Source organism: Crocuta crocuta, unplaced genomic scaffold (assembly GCF_008692635.1).
Source record: "Crocuta crocuta isolate KB4526 unplaced genomic scaffold, BGI_CrCroc_1.0 scaffold186, whole genome shotgun sequence".
Classification (NCBI taxonomy): Eukaryota; Metazoa; Chordata; class Mammalia; order Carnivora; family Hyaenidae; genus Crocuta; species Crocuta crocuta.
Genome location: NW_027551569.1, coordinates 1157420 through 1174548, shown reverse-complemented (window position 1 = coordinate 1174548; position 17129 = coordinate 1157420). Strand labels below are relative to the sequence as shown.

The window sequence follows — 17129 nt, the reverse complement described above, 5'->3', positions numbered from 1 at the left end:
GTTGCCACCACTCACACACAAGAGGCAGGTTCTCTTACCAAATAATGACAGGGCTAACTCTGTTCAAGAGGTTTTTGTTTTTTAAGTTATTTATTTGGCAAGAGGGAGCATGAGAAGGGGATGGGGGGGGAAGAGGAAGGGGGAGGGAGAGGGAGACAGAGAGAGAGAGACAGAGACAGAGAGAGAATCTCAAATGTGTTCTACGCTCCATCGGGTTCGATCCCATGAACCTTGAAATCATGACCTGAGCCAGAATCAAGAGTCAGAAGCTTAATCAACTGAGTCACCCAGGCGCCCCAACTCTCTTCAAGTCTAGTTCAAATGTCATTTTCTCAAAAGATCTAATAAGGCTAGCCTTTTAAAAACTGTAACCTGTCCCTTTCCTACCAACTATCAGCTTCTAACATACCATAATAATTTATAAGTTTTAGCATGTCTCCCTTGACTAAACTTCCTAATGGCAGAAACTGTTTTATTTTGTTCACTAGTGTATCTCCTAGCACAGTCCCCTGGTACATCATAGACACTCTTATTTGTTGAATGAAACCTCTGTCTCCTCTTTTCTTTACTACTCCTATAGAGAAGGTAGTAACTATCCAAAAATGGATATACAAATTTATTTCCAGACTGAGTGACTGCAGTCTGAAACACAATGGGATTATATAAACAAGAAAGTGATGAGTGACCTAGAAAAAGAAACTGCCCAGACAAGTAAAGAAACAGACTGCATTCCGCTGTTAAGACAACATGCAAAAAGGAAATGTGAAAAGTTTCAGTATCAAATAATAGTCCATATACTCAGCACTTCAAACATATTAAAGTAAAATTACCAATAAAGCTGAAGTCTCAACACCTAATGCCATCAGTCTTTATCTGTTCATAATAAAAGATAACTCTGCCTCATGATTTTGATTTGACTGGCAACATAAACTTCATTATTCTTTCTATAATAATGTAACTTATTCTAAAATCGACTCATTGAAATTCTAAAGTTTAGGCTTGAAAAATAAAATCTTAAAATACAAGTTGCTCAAACTATATCCAATCCTATTTTAACCAATTCATAGAACACTAGCATTCTGTATTACTGACTAAAACATCAAGCCCAGCCTTCCAGAATTCACTTGGTTCTAAAAATCAGATCCCTGTAAATTTACAATTGTTTTTCAACATACTACCTAAAGCTGTTCTGAGTTTCTGTTTAAAACATTAAAATGTCTTTAGGAGCAAAACAAATCAATTTGAACATTTTAAATATTATATGTATATTTATAACAAAGGAGAATACAACCATTCTTAAAATGTGAAAATACTAATAACTATATTCTTCTATCTAGCTAAAATAAAGGTCTCCCTTGCCTGATAAATCTGATCTCTTGTCATCATGAAATTGTGTTCTGAGGGAGCTTGGATGGCTCCATCAGTTAAGCATATGACTCTTGATTTCAGCTCAAGTCATGATCTCATGGTTCATGACTTAAAGCCCCATTTCAGGCTCTGCGCTGACAGCACAGTACATGCTTGGGATTGTCTCTCTCTCTCTCTCCTCCTACCCTGCCTGCATGCCTGAAGCGCATGCTCTTTTTCTCAAAAATAAATAAACCTTAAAAAATTGTGTTCTGGATAATTTAGTTGTAGGAGGTTCCTTTCAGATTTCCTGACAATAAAGGTTTATTGGTATCTATTTTAACCTTAATACTCTTTATCTACATAAAAATAACGAGAAATTACATTTATTATAATGTCCTTGGTATAAGTTTTTAAGAATGCTCATCCAAAAATCACACAGTACAAGAGTGGATGTTCTAATAATTTTTATCAATGGCCTCACTGACTTTATTCTGTAATCTCTCTGGTAAGTAACTGGCTTGACTTTACCTTTTAATTACAAAATGTTAAGATTCATTGTTTTGACATTTCCCTATATATAATTTGTAGATTTATTATAAATTTAATGGTTATAATAAGCAAACAATTTTATTCCAAATTAAATGTAACAAAATCTCAGCAATAATGTCTATAACTATAACAAAGGTATTTGGATGGCAGAATCCTTTTGAAGAATTGGGACAACAAAGATTCAATAACTAATTCTCACAGACCTAGTTTAAAAATACCTAATGCTACCAAAATAAAGCAAAGCTAAATAACTGTAAAATGATTTTTAGTAAAAACACATCTATTTGTTAATCAGTCCTGTTTATTGCTCTAGTTCTATCCTTAGTTTAAAAAAAAAAAAAGGGACAGAATTCAATTAAAGCCTTTCAGTTCTGAGGTAGTTGAAGCTAAAGGGGAAATGAGGTTATTCCACTAGGTTACTAATGTTAAAGGACAACCCTAAAGTGTCTCTGTCTACCTTGTTCGAAAGTTGGAAGACCGGGTAAACTGAAAAATGCCTACCTCTCCTCATGATTTCATTACATTTTTCAAATGTAAAGCTATGTAAATTTCTCATTTTATTAAAATAATCAACTATAACAATGTTTTCATTCACCCTGTTTATACTGAATATGAGAGGCATCAATTAGGCGCCCAAATGTTTGAACAAGATAGAGCAGGTATTTAGGGAAGAAATCATAACAGAAAACATGTTAGTAATCTGATAAAACCCTTACCTTATCATACTGGCATACAACAACATTTTCTGTATCAAAGAGTTCCTGTCCTTCCTCATCACTCACATCATCTTCACTGTTGAGGGGCTCCTACAAATAAAGAAGATTTATTTACACTTCATGTGTTACTAGGCCCTTCTAATACACAATGACTTTGATGTTCTTTGAGAATGAAGGCTCAGATAGAAGCATACACACACACAAACACCAAAAACATATTGTTAAATCAGCTGCGTTAAGACTTTGCCAGGGTTACTGAAATTAGAGCAAGAAATCAAGAATTAAAATTAAAAGTAGTTAAGCTATATAAAGTCTGAAAAGAGGTTTTATTTCCTTCCATCTTTCAGAATAGCACAAGACTATTCTCTTCAATAACTGTTTAAAATGCCTAGAAAGGGACCTAAGAAAATATCAAGGTTTAAAGAGATAATGGCACTATGTACCACCAGAAGTAGCAGAGTAAAAGGGAAAAACAATGGTGAAATTGGAGGAAAAAAGCACTATAAAACAGGCTAGGAGTCTGGCTTGTCTATACAACATTGAGGACTAAGACTGTTTATGATACTAGCATGTCCACCATTATGATGCTAATGGTGGAGGCTTGTAGTATAATTACCTAAGGCATTCAGATGAAAAGGGTACCTGTGGGAGGGTGGGAGGAGACCTCAGTACCCAACAGAACAAAAGACCAACATCTAACTAGAGCATAAAATGACCAAAGATGTTAAATGTGACCCCAGTTATTTGAGAAGATAAAATATATAACCCAGATTTTTTAACAGAGAAAGAGCAGACAGACAAAATAAAAGTGGAAAGGAAAATAATCAAGATGGTATTAAGTCCCGGCCTATAACTAGGTCCTCATCTCACATACATCTGCATGTATATATATTCTTTTATTTAAAATAGATATCACCAATGTAAATGTAAAAACAATTTATTGAGATAAAATTCGTGTAAAATTCACCATTTTAACCATTTCAAAGTGTACAACCAGGCATACTTAATACATTCATGTGTGCAATTATCACCACTAATTCCAGAATAATTTCATCACCTTTACCAGTACGCAGTCCTTCCCCATTCCCACCTCTTCCCAGCCCCTCACTTATTGCTTTCTGTCACTATACATTTACCTCTCTGGATATTTCATAAAAATGGAAACATGTAATATACACATATAACCTGTGGTGCAGCCTCTTTAACTTATGTGTGAGGTTCATCCATGTTGTAGCATAAACCAGTACTTTTCTCCTTTTCATGGCTAAATAATATTTCATTATATGGATAAACCACATTTTAACTTGTTCATCAATCAACTGATAGACATCTGGGTTATTTACATTCTTTGGATTTTGTAAACAGTTCTGAACATTCACATACAAGGTTTTGTTTTGTTTTCAATTCTGTTATATATATACTTAAGAGAATTGCTGGGTCATATATTTTTAAGCTTAACATTTTGAGGAACCACCAAACTATTTCCCACAGCAGCTACAGTATTTTGCATCCCCACCAGTAATGCACAAGAATTCCAATTCCTCCACACCCCTACCAGTATCTTTTTTTTTTTTTTTTTTGAGAGAGTGCACATGAGCAGGGGAAGAGCTGAGAGATGGGGAGAGAGAGAATCCCAAGCAGACTCCACACTCAGTGCAGAGCCCGATGCATGGCTCGATCTCACAACTGTATTATGATCTGAGACAAAATTAAGAGTCGAACGCTTAACCAACTGAGCTACCCAGGCTCAGTGATTACAGCCATGCCAGTAAACATGAAGTGGTATCTCTTTGTAGTTTTGATATATGCAATGCTCAATGTTGAGCATTTTTTCACATGCTTATTAGCTATCTGTATATCCTCCTTGGAGAAATGTCTATTCTAAGTCCTTTGCTCATTTTGGAATAGAGTTGTTTGTTGTTGAATATTAAAAGCTCTCTATTCTGGATATTAAGCTCTTATCAGATACGTGATTTGCAAATATTTTCTATTTTGTAGGCTGTCTTTTTACTTTTTGGATATAGTCCTTAGAAACACGTATGATTTTAATCTATTAAGTCCATGTGTTTTTTTTTTTAAATTCCTTGTGCGTTTGGTGTCCTCTCTAAGAAACTATTAACAAACCCAGTGTTGTGAAGCTTCTATCCTGTTTTCTTCTAAGAGTTTTATACTTTTACCTCAGACATTTAGGTCTTTGACCTATTATTAGCTAATCGTGTATATAGTGTGAGGTAGGGGTCCAACCTTACTGTTCTGCACATGGATGGATATTTGGTTGCTATGTTTGTTGAATAAGACCACTCTTTCCTACCAAATAGTCTTGGCGTATGTAAAAATTCTGTAACATGACAGCATACATAGCAGTATTCCACATAAGAAAAAGACACACTTAAAACTTAGGGATCCAAAAAATGTGAAAGTAAAAGAATGAATAGCGCTCTACCAGGCAAATTCTAACTGAAAAAGCTGATATGGCTCTATTAATATCACACAAAACACAGTGTATGGGTAAAAAAATTAACTAGAGATAAAGCAGGAAACTATATAGTCATAAATGGTTCAATCACTGGAAAACACAAATTTAAGCTTATATACATCCATTTTTAGGCTCATTATAAAAAAGCATAATGACAACAAATCCACCATCATAATAGATCCGAACATATCTCACTCAATAATCGATGATGTGAACACACAAAAAATATCAGTAAGGTAGATATATCTTACTGTAGATATATCAGTAACGTAGAATATCCAAAGAAAACGATTAACAATCTAATGATATATACAAAAGACAACCAAATAACTGCAGAAAACAGTCTTTTCAAACATACAGAAGCATATGCAAACAGTGACCACATAAAGCAAGTCCCAATTAAAAGAATGCATACATCACATAGATCATATTCTCTACAAATAAAACAGTTAAGTCAGAACAAAAATTAATGAAATAGAAAAAATACACTAGTGAGAATAAAGCTAAAAGCTGATTATTAAAAAACATTAATAAAATCAATACGCCTCTGGCAAAACTGAAAGAGCAAGAAGGTACAAATAACAGAAATGAGATTATTAATAAAAAGCAAATGACTACATACGATTCTGGCACCAAAAAGATTATCATTAACTTTATGCTAATTAACCATTTAAATATATAATTCTAGGAAAATACAACTTATTCAAAGTCTCAAAAAAACAGATACTTGAACAGAGTAAAGACATTACTAGAATCAGATATTTTTAACAGCATACTTTAACAAATATTCACAAGAATAACAAGAATTAAGTATAATCTTTAAAAAAAAAAAAAGGTCCAAGGAAGATGGAACACTTGCCAGAATCCCTTTTATAAGGCTATCCTAAAACCTAAAAGCCTAGTAGTACGAAGAGTATGAGAACAGAAAATCACAGTATCATTCATGAATATACACATGAAAATCCTGAACAAAGTGAATTCAGCAATTCATAAAAAGGGCAATACAGAACGATTAAGTTGTGCTATCCCAAGAATACAAAGTTGGTTTACATGTAGAAAACCAATTAGTGCAATTAGTTATAAATAACAGATGAAGGATAAGAAACTGTATGATGATCTAATAGTTGCAGAAAAAGTGTTTAACAAAATTCAATATTCACTTATTTAAAAAACAAAGTAAAGCTCTTAGTTAACTTGAACTTCCTTAACCAGAAAAAAAAAATATCCATATAAAACCTAGAGTAAACATTATACTCAATAGTGAATCACAGAAAGGGTTCTTTTAAAGATTAGGAACAAAATAAGGGAAGAGCATCTGGGTGACTCAGTGGGTTGAGCATCTCTTGATTTGGCTCTTTACTTCAGCTCAGGACATGATCCCAGGGTCCTGAGATTGAATACTACATGGGAGTGTGACGCAGAGTGTGGAGCCTGCTTGGGATTCTCCCTCTCCCTCTCCACCTCCCCTGCTCGCATGCACGTGCTCTCTCAACTTAAATAAACTTAAAAAAAAAAAAAAAAGGGTACCTGCTTTTTATAATCAATACTGTTCTGAAAGGTTTAGTCAATGAAGTAAGAAAAGCTGCCATTTTTAATATCTGTTGACTGAGAAAACATGAAGAATCAAAGATGATAAATATCAGTAATCAAGAAAATGCAAATTAAAACCAAAAGGTAATACCACTTTCTAACTATCATACTAGCAAAAATTAAGAAGCCTGACAATATCAAGTATCAGTGAAAACAGTATCATTGGGCATTTTATTGTAAAGTTGAAGATGTGTATGCCTTAGAACCCAGTAAGTCAATGGTTAGGTGTAACACTTAAAGTCATACATGTGTCCTCAGAAGACACACTCCAAAATATTTTATAATAGTAAACAAGTAGAAACAATCCATCACATCAGAAATGGATTAATAGGCTATGGTATATTTAATAGTGAAAATAATTACAAGTATATGCAACAACTTAGATGAACCTCAGAAATACCACCTTGAGGGGAAAAAAAGTCAACCTGCAGAATAATACAGATGTATTATAACATATGTTATAAATGGGCATTCAAAACTAAACAATATGCTCCTTAGAAACATAAATACAGATGATAAAATGTAAAGGCAAGTTAATGATAAATACAAAATTCATGGTTACTCTGATGACAGAAGGAAGAGAGAAGTAAATAGGGATTGGGAAAGGGCACTCAGAGGATTTTAATAAAACTGGATTATTTTTACCTAGATATGGACAAGGATGTTTTTATCTTAAAGTATTTTTTAAAAAATATTAGATAATTTAAAGAACTTTGTACTAATATAAGCAAAATTACATCTTAGGCTGCAGAAAGCAATTAACAACGAAAACTGTGGTAAGACAAATATCACCCTGAACACAAGTAACTAAGCAAGAACACTAAGGAAAACAAAAATATATGCTTCTAGAAATATATAAACGGAGGAAGAATAAGAAAAAATACTTTGTTTAACTAATGACGGACACTAAGAGTAGGCAAGGTGATGTAAGGAACTGGTATGGAATATAGACCAAAAGGAAATTATGAAGACATGTATCACATTCAGCTTTTTCCTCAATCTTCCTCTCTTCCCAAATGTTGCTATACCTTTCTAATTACTGAAGCAAAAATTAACTGTATTTATTTGTTCTACCAATGTCATATGTTAAACCACATCATGAATGCATAAGCCAGAAAATTAGAATTACTTGCACTGTCTCCACCCCCTTTATAAATAGAACTCCATTTGATATACATTTTTTTATTACCAGCTATATGAAACAATACTTCATGAAGATAAATACAACCAGAATAATCTAAAACCCTTATTACGTTAGAAAATCTAACTTTATATTAAAATCCTATACTGTATAATAACCTTAACAGCCTCTCAAAAAATAGAATATAACTCATCAGTTTGGCACCAGGTAAAAGAAATGGTTGAATAGTTTCTCGTTTCAAGGCTTTTATTACAAACTTACTTCTTCTACCTGCCCATCCTCAGCTCCATCTTTCTCTTTGTCTTCCTCCTCGTCATCATCATAGTCTTCTTCTTCATCTTCATCTTCTTCAGATGACGTATCCCCAGTTCCGTCAACCTGTAACACCAACGGAGCTTGTGGCTGAGCAGGCTGGGCTTGTGGTTGCTGCTGGCCTGTCGCAGTTATCTGTGCCTGTGCCGGTGTCGCTGCAGGCACTGTTGTAGGTATAACTTGAGTCTTATTTCCTGTAAATAAGATTTGCTGTGGCTGAATGATGACACCTGTCTGTGGTGAAATCCCTCCAGGCAGAGGGGCCAGTACCTAAGGCAAAAGAAATTCTTATGAGAAACTAGTATGAAGACCAAGTAACTCGGTTTTATTATGTGTTACACAGAAATAGGCCTAAAAGCTAAAGAATCACCAAAAATGACCATATCTCACACGGTTAAAACTATCAAAGCATAAAAGGACTGTTTAACTAGTTAGTATACTGATCCACTTCCATTTTACCATTCAAATTTCTGAAGGAAAAAAGATTTTCCGAAACTATTTATTGAGCACTTGCTATGCACATGGTAGATTCTAGACTAAGAGTTACATATAAGATTAGTTTATTTACTTGATATATGGGGAGGTATAGTAACTTACCAACCTTTCAGTCACTAAAAGGCAAAATTTTAATCTAGACTTTCTGACTCTGCCCTAATTATTACGTTATACTGCCTCCCTGTGGAGAACACTGCACTGAAAATGTGAAGTCTTAGGTCCTAGTTTTTGTCTAAGATCCCAGATAGAGATGTAGGAGAGGCATGACACTTAACCTCTCTTGGCTTTTGTCACTTCACTGTTATACCAGGACCAATGGTTTTCAACCCTGGCTGCAAATTACAACCACTTGGTATCTTAAAAATACTGGTACTTATGCCCAGCTCCTATTACTCTGATTTAACTGGTCTGAGATGAAATCTAATCGTTTAAAGCTCTCAGCTTATTCTAATCATGCAACCAACCAGATCAGACAATTTCTCAAGTTCCTTTCAGCTTCTGCCTCTGGAATTCTAAGGTAAACCACAAATCAAAAAGAACATATCAACAAATATTAACTATACCTTTTATAATAAACATATAAGTAAAATAAAATTATACTTCTTAATAAATAAAAAGCAGAGACTGCCTAGTGATAAATAAAGACAATGAATGACAATTACTTGCCTTTAGGTTCAAGGAATGCAAAATAAGACAATATTTCTCTTAAGAAGTTTACAGACGAATGGTGCATAGGCAAAGCAATAAAACAACTCAAGAAGATAGAAGATGTAGGGTGTCTGGGTGGCTCGGTTGAGCATCCAACTCTTGATTTTGGAGTTAGAGCCCTGTGTCAGGCTCCATGGTGACAGTGCAGAGCCTGCTTGGGATTCTCTCTCTCCCCCCTTCTCTCTGCCTCTCCCCTGCTTGTGTACTCTAAGTAAATAAACTTAAAAAAAAAAAAAGATAAAAGGTGTAATAGAAGTACGATATGGTGTTATGAAAACACAGGACAGAGTATTACATTCAGCTTGAGCGACAAGGTATGGTCAGAGACGCCTTCCTAGTTGGTTAATACTTGAGTTCATTTGTGCTTGTAAGGTTAGCTAGGCTTTTCCATTTGGTCGGTCGGTGGGTTGATTGGTTGGTTGGTGGGGGTGGGGTGGGGAGTGGAGGGCGTTGCTAGAAGGAAGGCCAAAGGACATTCCAAGTGGAATAATAATATCAAGTGAAACCCAATAGCAGGAGAAAATCTGGAAAGCTATAAATCAACTGAATTAATACTTCTCTGATCTTACTTCTATCATTATACTATTATACACACATTATGTATTTATGTGTCTCTTTTTTAAAGTACCTAAGTTCTTCAAGAAAATAACCATTTCTTGGGGAGCCTGGGTGGCTTAGTCGGTTAAGCGTCCGACTTTCGCTTAGGTCATGATCTCGCGGTTTGTGGGTTCGAGCCCCGCATCGGGCTCTGTGCTGACTGCCAGCTCAGAGCCTGGAGCCTGTTTCAGAGTCTGTGACTCCCTCTCTCTCTGACCCTCCCTTGCTCACGCTTTCTCTCTCTCTCTCTCTCCTAGAAATAAATAAAACATTAAAAAAAAAAAAATTTAAAAAAAAAGAAAATAACCACTTCTCTTTCCTCTTTGTCTTCATAGTGTAAGAGTTTAATGCCTGGCACACAAGTAGATATAAATATTTAATTCTGATCTAAACAGCAACTGAAACAGACAACGACTATTATGGCAAGAAATAAAACTGAAGAGAACAAAAAAACAAGATTCAAAAAAACCCCAAAGATCCTGTGAACCATGCTGAGTTTAGATTTTGCAACAGGCAGTGAGAAATTATTAAAAGAGTTTAAGATTTTTAGAAAAATAACTATAAATACAGAGTAACAGATTAGGAAGCCACACAACTAGAGTCAAGGAAATCAATTAGAAGGGTAATATTATAGTATTATAATGTGTATACTTATGTGTGTATATGTATGTATATAGTGTGTATATATATGTATATATAAACACATGTTCACATTTTATACATAGTATTTAGTGCATATACATGGTATTGAGAGATAACAGTATTTTAAATGAGAAATTTAAAAAGCATGAATTAAGGAATTGTCAAGAGCATCTGAGAAAAGAAAAATAGAGAAAAGAAAAATAGTTTCAAACATATTAAGGAACTGCAAACATGTTAAAACTACAGTTGGGAAAAAAAGGAGCTATTAAGAATTGGTAGGGCTCTGATACCTTGCATATTAAAGGTAAAGGAAAGGAAGGATCCCATACTCCACACCCACTTCCAGAAAAAGCATAAGCTTCATGAAACTAGATTCATGTCTGCTCTGTTCATTCTTAAATCTCTAGCCCCTTGCCAAGACTCTGATACATACCTACACAGTAAATATTTGTTGAATAAATGCCAGATAACTTGGGAGGTGTGGTAGCTGTATGGAGAGTGGTGCCACTGACCAAAAAGCATGGTCAGAGGGATGATGAAAGATAAGTAAGGATAATCACAACTTAAACATATTGAATGTAAGTTAAGCTGTGAGGTATACAGGAGGAATTTAGAATGGTAGGATGTATAGTACTGGAGAATCATCTAAGCATTCATAAAGATAAAGCCATGGGCAAAAGAAAGGGAACCACCCAGAGAATTCATACAGAAAAAGAAAAAGCACCCCCTGGTGATCATAACTTAGGACTCTATTACCTGCTGTATAACAGGAGCTTGTACTCCACCAGGCTGCATTTGTGGTATAACTTGTTGTTGTAGAACCACTGACTGCTGAGGCTGAAAGATATACTGGGCACCATTGGCTGCTCGGACTACTTGAAGAAGCTGGCCTAAAACAAAACATATGAATTACAAGTTACCATTTTAGCAGTGACCATCTCAAAATAAATGAATTCATGGTAAATGTCAAACCACCAAAATGTCCTAGTAATTCTCAAATAAGAAATCTAATAATTTTATTAAGGGTTATCACCCATACCCAATAAACTATAATCCTTACCTTCTTCACTTCCCTCCATGTTCAAATACATTGCTTAAAATGTTTTCTTTTCCTTACTTATCATCCTCATAAAACTCTTTTCGAATAAAGTTTTAACAATAGATTATGAGTTGATTAGAAGTTTAAATTATCTTTACTAACATGTTAGGAGTCATGGAAGATTAGATGTTTTCAGGGGCACTTTGTTTTTAAAGCTTTCAAGACATGAAAGTTTTAAGAGTTCATTAACATCTTGAGCCAAAGCACCAGGGTACTTAGTTTCAAAATGCTTAAAAACAATCAAAGCTTGCTGAACCAATTATCAATGCCACATAATCCTAACTGTATGCCTGGCTTATACACACAGAAGTGAATCCCTCTCTTTGCTGTTTTAGATGACGCAGAATCTTTTATTAACTAAAAAACAACAATTACATGTTTAAAAATATGTAGCAAGTTTACAAATTTAGAATTTTAACAAAATAGTAAGAAATTGTATAATTAAGATTACAGAAATAGTTAAAATCCATATAAATTCTTCCAACCTTAATATGCCAAAAATCCCAAGTAAATTTTGTCTATTCAAAGATGCTATTAAAACAGAGCATTACAGGATTTAGTTTGGTATCACAAATTTATTCAAACGAGTAAAGTTTAACTTATTTGGCAAGTTAAAGGTGTTTGACAAAAATCTATGTATTCCTATATAATCATACTTCATTCAATAAATAGGATTCTCACAGATCAAAAGCTCAAGTGCAATTCTCATCTGCTCTACTACATCCTCAGCAATAATTATCATTTAATGTACTATAGCACTCGATCTTATTTTAATAACCTAATAAGCTAAATCATAAAAGAAACACTGATTTTTTTTTCAATGAGTCCAAAACAAAGACTAGATGGTACAATTTTCTACGTTATACATATAAATAATGGTTCTGTTATTCCTAATTACCTGAATTTGTTAGTATCTGTTGAACAGGAGTCACACCTGCAGGGAGTGCCAAGGTAGCAGCTGTAGCAGCAGCGCTCTGAAAAGAAAAAAAAAACAAACAAAAGAAAAAAATCAAAACCACATATGGGCAAAATAGTACCTCAGTTTAACTCTCGCACATTTTAATAGCATTTGAAGTTTACTGTTTAGGGTATACTAAAATAAATCCCATTTTATAAAATGATCCAATAAAAACTACCTGGCCTAAATGCTTTGCTTAAGTACTTCAATGAAGTAGAATAATATGAAGCGCCTGGGTGGCTTAGTCAGTTAAGTGTCCGACTTTGGCTCAGGTCATGATCTCATGGTTTGTGGATTCGAGTCCCTCATCAGGCTCTTCACCGTCAGTGCAGGGCCTGCTTTAGATCCTCTGTCTCCCACTCTCTGCCCCTCTCCCGCTTGCATGGCGCACTCTCTCAAAAATAAACATTAGAAAAAGAAAATGTGCTTCTTGTTGCCATTTAATTGGCCTAAGTAATTTCTACACCTAAAGCCTCAAATTCCCACTATGTCCCCAGAATACAACTATACCCCGCCAGGTTTTCTTCATGAAATACATTTCATTTATTTTAAAATAAATCTGGTCGCTACAGGCAAATGAAAGGTAATCTAAGTCTGAGGAATACATTAACAGCCATTTACTACTGAGAAATATTACTGAGAAATACGAAGGGCCTAGGGGCACCTGGGTGGCTCAGTCACTTAAGCGTCAGACTTTGGCTTTGGTCACGATCTCACAGCTTGTGGGTTAGAGACCCACACTGGGCTCTGTGCTGACAGCAGGGAGCCTGCTTCACATTCTGTCTCCCTCTCTCTCTGCTCTTTCCCAATTCATTCTGAGAAACATTCTATCTCTCTCTCTCTCTCTCAAAAATAAGCATTAAAAAACATATTAAAGGCGTATAGTTCATATTTTTAAAGATTAATAGGTCTCCCTCTACTGGCAAAGTGACAACTATAGTTTCTATACAGAATACATGACACAATAACCACCTGCACACCTCTGCACATTGAAGTTGCTACCAATAAATATTTGTGGAGTGACATACCATACAAACATAAACCACTTTTACTGATATCTACTGAAAGTTTATTCTTGTATTTAGTATGAGATAGCATTAGAATAATGCAAAACTGGTTTGGGGCGCCTGGGTGGCTTAGTCAGTTAAGCGTCCAACTTCGCTTAGGTCATGATCTCGCGGTTCGTGGGTTTGAGCCCCGCGTCGGGCTCTGTGCTGACTGCCAGCTCAGAGCCTGGAGCCTGTTTCAAAGTCTGTGACTCCCTCTCTCTCTGACCCTCTCCTGCTCACGCTGTCTCTCTCTCTCTCCTAGAAATAAAATTTAAAAAATATATTTAAAAAAATGTTAAAAAAAAAAGAATGCAAAACTGGTTTGATAGAAGGTCCTGTTTTGTTTTGTAATATTTTTAAAGTGTATTTATTTTGAGAGAGAGAGCGTGCACACAAACAGAGGAAGGGGAGGGAGGGGAAGAGAGGGGAAGGGGGGGAGAGAGAGAGAGAGAGAGAGAGGGAGGGAGGGAGGGAACACACACGTGGGGGAGGAGGAGAGAAGAGAGGGAGACAGAGAATCCCAAGCAGGCTCTGCACTGTCATCACAGAGCCTGACATGGGGCTCAAACTCACAACACAGTGAGATCAGGACCTGAGCCAAAACCAAGAGTTGGACACATGACTGACTGAGCCACCCAGGTGCACCAAAACTGTTTTTAATAGCTGTCTTCTAATTGGGAATAATGCAAACAAACAAAACCCAAAAACCTTTTATTTGTAAAGAGCCTACAGTGATTATGTTTCAGAATGACTGAAAACATCAAGTAAAATACTAAAACATATATGCTAATGTATTTTATTGATTTATGTTTCTGACCTATGATCTGTTTAAACACATGATTTTTAGAATCGAGGAGATGTAAAAAACATTTAAGAGATGGGCTACTGATTTTGCCCCACTCTCTTTAAACACAATTTTAATTCAGAATTCCCTTGCAAACACTTAAAATTCTTAGAAAGTCAGATGAGCCTACTCCAAGTGATTCTACAAAATTTGGTTTTAAAATGACCCAAGTTATTTCCTAGGAAACAGTCTCAACAGTACCAACTACCAACTGCAATAAACATCCTACAGCGAGACGTTTATTTTTAAGGGTAGAGGTGAAAAAAAGAATTGGGGTCTTAGACCTGAAATGGAAGTTTTTGAATGATAAAAATTCTTGTGATTCCATGAAAGACCAGAATTTTGTGATTTTCATGCAGAAAGAATTAATTCCAGCAACTTTAACTGGAAGTACAAATAGAATGCTTGATTTTTTTGTGTGAATTTAGAAACTGTAATTTCCACTATCATGCAAAAATTTGTAATTCTGTCAAGTTATAAATTTATAAGGCTAGTGTATTTTAAAAGGAGTCATTTGTCTAGTAGGTGAGCCCTGTTTCCCAGCTGGCTTACCAATCACAAATGAGCTGTGAGGTTCACTACTCATCACTCACCAAACAGAAGAGATATTTTAAAATAACTGCTTTTCCGTTAAAAAAAAAAAAAAACTACTATCTGGAAAAAAAAATCTCACTGCTGGCACTAAGTTAAGAGATTCTTTTAAAAATGACTCTTGCCTTTGAATAAAGAGATTTGGCTGAATTTAAGAATGAAATGTTAGAACTGAGACATCACTAACAGTCTATATATAGTAAACAGAACAAAGAAAAGCCATTTATAATAAAGTGCTAGAATAACTATTCTAATAAGACTTTATTTTAATGTTTTATTTTAAAAAACTTTAAGTACATAGGGAAAGATTCTCTAAAGATCTGAAAAGGTGTTTTTTATGGTACTATATTTGATGGGAAACACTGTATGCCCTAAGTGAAATGTGAAAATTGAGAATTTCTGTTCAGTGAATATCCCTTAGAAATATCAAAAGACTAATGCAGAATAAACTCAACTGGTTAAAATGCACTTTAAAGTAGTAATCTACACATTGTAATAAATCTTAAAAGGCTATGCTATAGTTAAATCAGAGCAAAATTTTTTAAAGTTTGATCTTAAAAACAGTTATCTTGAACCAGCCAAACAGTTCATTTTCATTTTTAAAGCTTATAATTCTTAGCATTCTTGACCTCTTGCAATTAATGGGTCTTCTGAAACAGAGCTATAATTGGCACAGTATGTCTAGTAGGTCTCAAAACCTATTTTTCAAAAATAGCATGAAATGAAACAGCTCTCACAAAGCACCATTCTTTTGGTATTTTCAACATCAAACTGTATAATTTTATGAACCTCAATGTCTAAGTATCAAGCTAAACTTTAGATTAGCTACTCAATTTAGGAAACGAAATTTAAACAGCCATTTTGCTCAAATCTTGACTAAACTTCAGGTTGTTAATACAAACATATCCAGGCATAATCACAATTTTGAGTTACAGTAAGTAGAGCCAAGTAAAGTGCTATGTTTTGAGTCATACCATATTTGATGCATTCATATGTTGTATCAGCTTAGAGTCAGGAACTATAACCTGTGGTGCCGCAGCTAGTAAAAAGAAAAAAAAAAACCACACAAACATGCAAATAAGGAACCATGAGGCTGTTTCATAATCCTAAGAATGCTATACAATGCTGAAAATTTTTTTCACATTTTCTGCATTCAAATGCATTCACCCATTTGATATCTCAGAATGTTATAAATATCTGTTAAGTAACAGCTGTGACATACCCATCTTATACTAGAAAAAAACATCAATTAAAAAAAGATTTAAGTAACAATACATAAGGATACAAGGGAATTTGGGAACATGAAGCAGTGAGATACCTAATATCTATAGCTATAGCTATAGCTCTGTTCATTCTTAAACTGGAAATTATCAAACAATTTAATCCTGTCTTGTTAACTCAGCATGAACTGGTTTATTGATATAATGATACTACTGTTGGAATGAATTATTAATCCATTAAGAATAAGCTCAAAAAAAACTGTAAGTAGTTTTTTAAAAATCTACACAGCCTTCTTATCTCCTTTAACAGCTGCCAGAATCTTAAGTTACTTCCAACAATGTTTTTAAAACTATAAATCAGAAATACTACATAAGTATAAAAGGAATTAAGTGTTTGATTCCGCAAATTTCAGAGAATAAACAGATAATCCCATTATCCTAATATTCTCTGAGTGAAGAAAATCAAAATTTAATTTATGATGACCTAAAATCCTAGTGCCAGGCCTGAAGGCAATAGGAGGAACAGTCATCAAAACAGATGAAAAGGATAAAATTATTTGATGCAGATATAGAATAAAATATTAAAAGTGTTATTCGGCATAACAATAAAATAACCCCAAAATATTTCTTCTGGACATCACTTACTATGTACCACTATCAATTTTAAGTCTTAAGTATATTCTCAGATACTCTCCAATGAGGCAAATGGGTAACTAAACTGTTACCCTGAAATAAAACTTTTCATTTACCTTCATTCTCCTCTCCAATAACAAGATTTACAAAACTCAAATG

At 34.5% G+C, this 17129-nt stretch overlaps 1 protein-coding gene and 1 non-coding gene across 3 annotated transcripts in view; both read right to left on the bottom strand.

The window, feature by feature from the left end:
• Positions 1 to 17129, bottom strand: part of GTF2A1 (general transcription factor IIA subunit 1) — a 37408-nt gene that overhangs the window by 5697 nt on the left and 14582 nt on the right. For both annotated transcript variants that reach the window (XM_077750811.1, XM_077750812.1), the window contains exons 4-8: positions 16092 to 16156; positions 12574 to 12649; positions 11333 to 11466; positions 8084 to 8404; positions 2616 to 2705 (exon numbers count right to left, since the gene is read on the bottom strand). In XM_077750811.1, the coding sequence (XP_077606937.1) occupies positions 2616 to 2705; positions 8084 to 8404; positions 11333 to 11466; positions 12574 to 12649; positions 16092 to 16156 (686 nt within the window). The remainder of the gene's footprint in view (positions 1 to 2615; positions 2706 to 8083; positions 8405 to 11332; positions 11467 to 12573; positions 12650 to 16091; positions 16157 to 17129) is intronic.
• Positions 16726 to 16869, bottom strand: LOC144220553 (small nucleolar RNA SNORA79). The gene has a single exon (XR_013331778.1). It is a non-coding gene; the product is annotated as a small nucleolar RNA SNORA79 (small nucleolar RNA).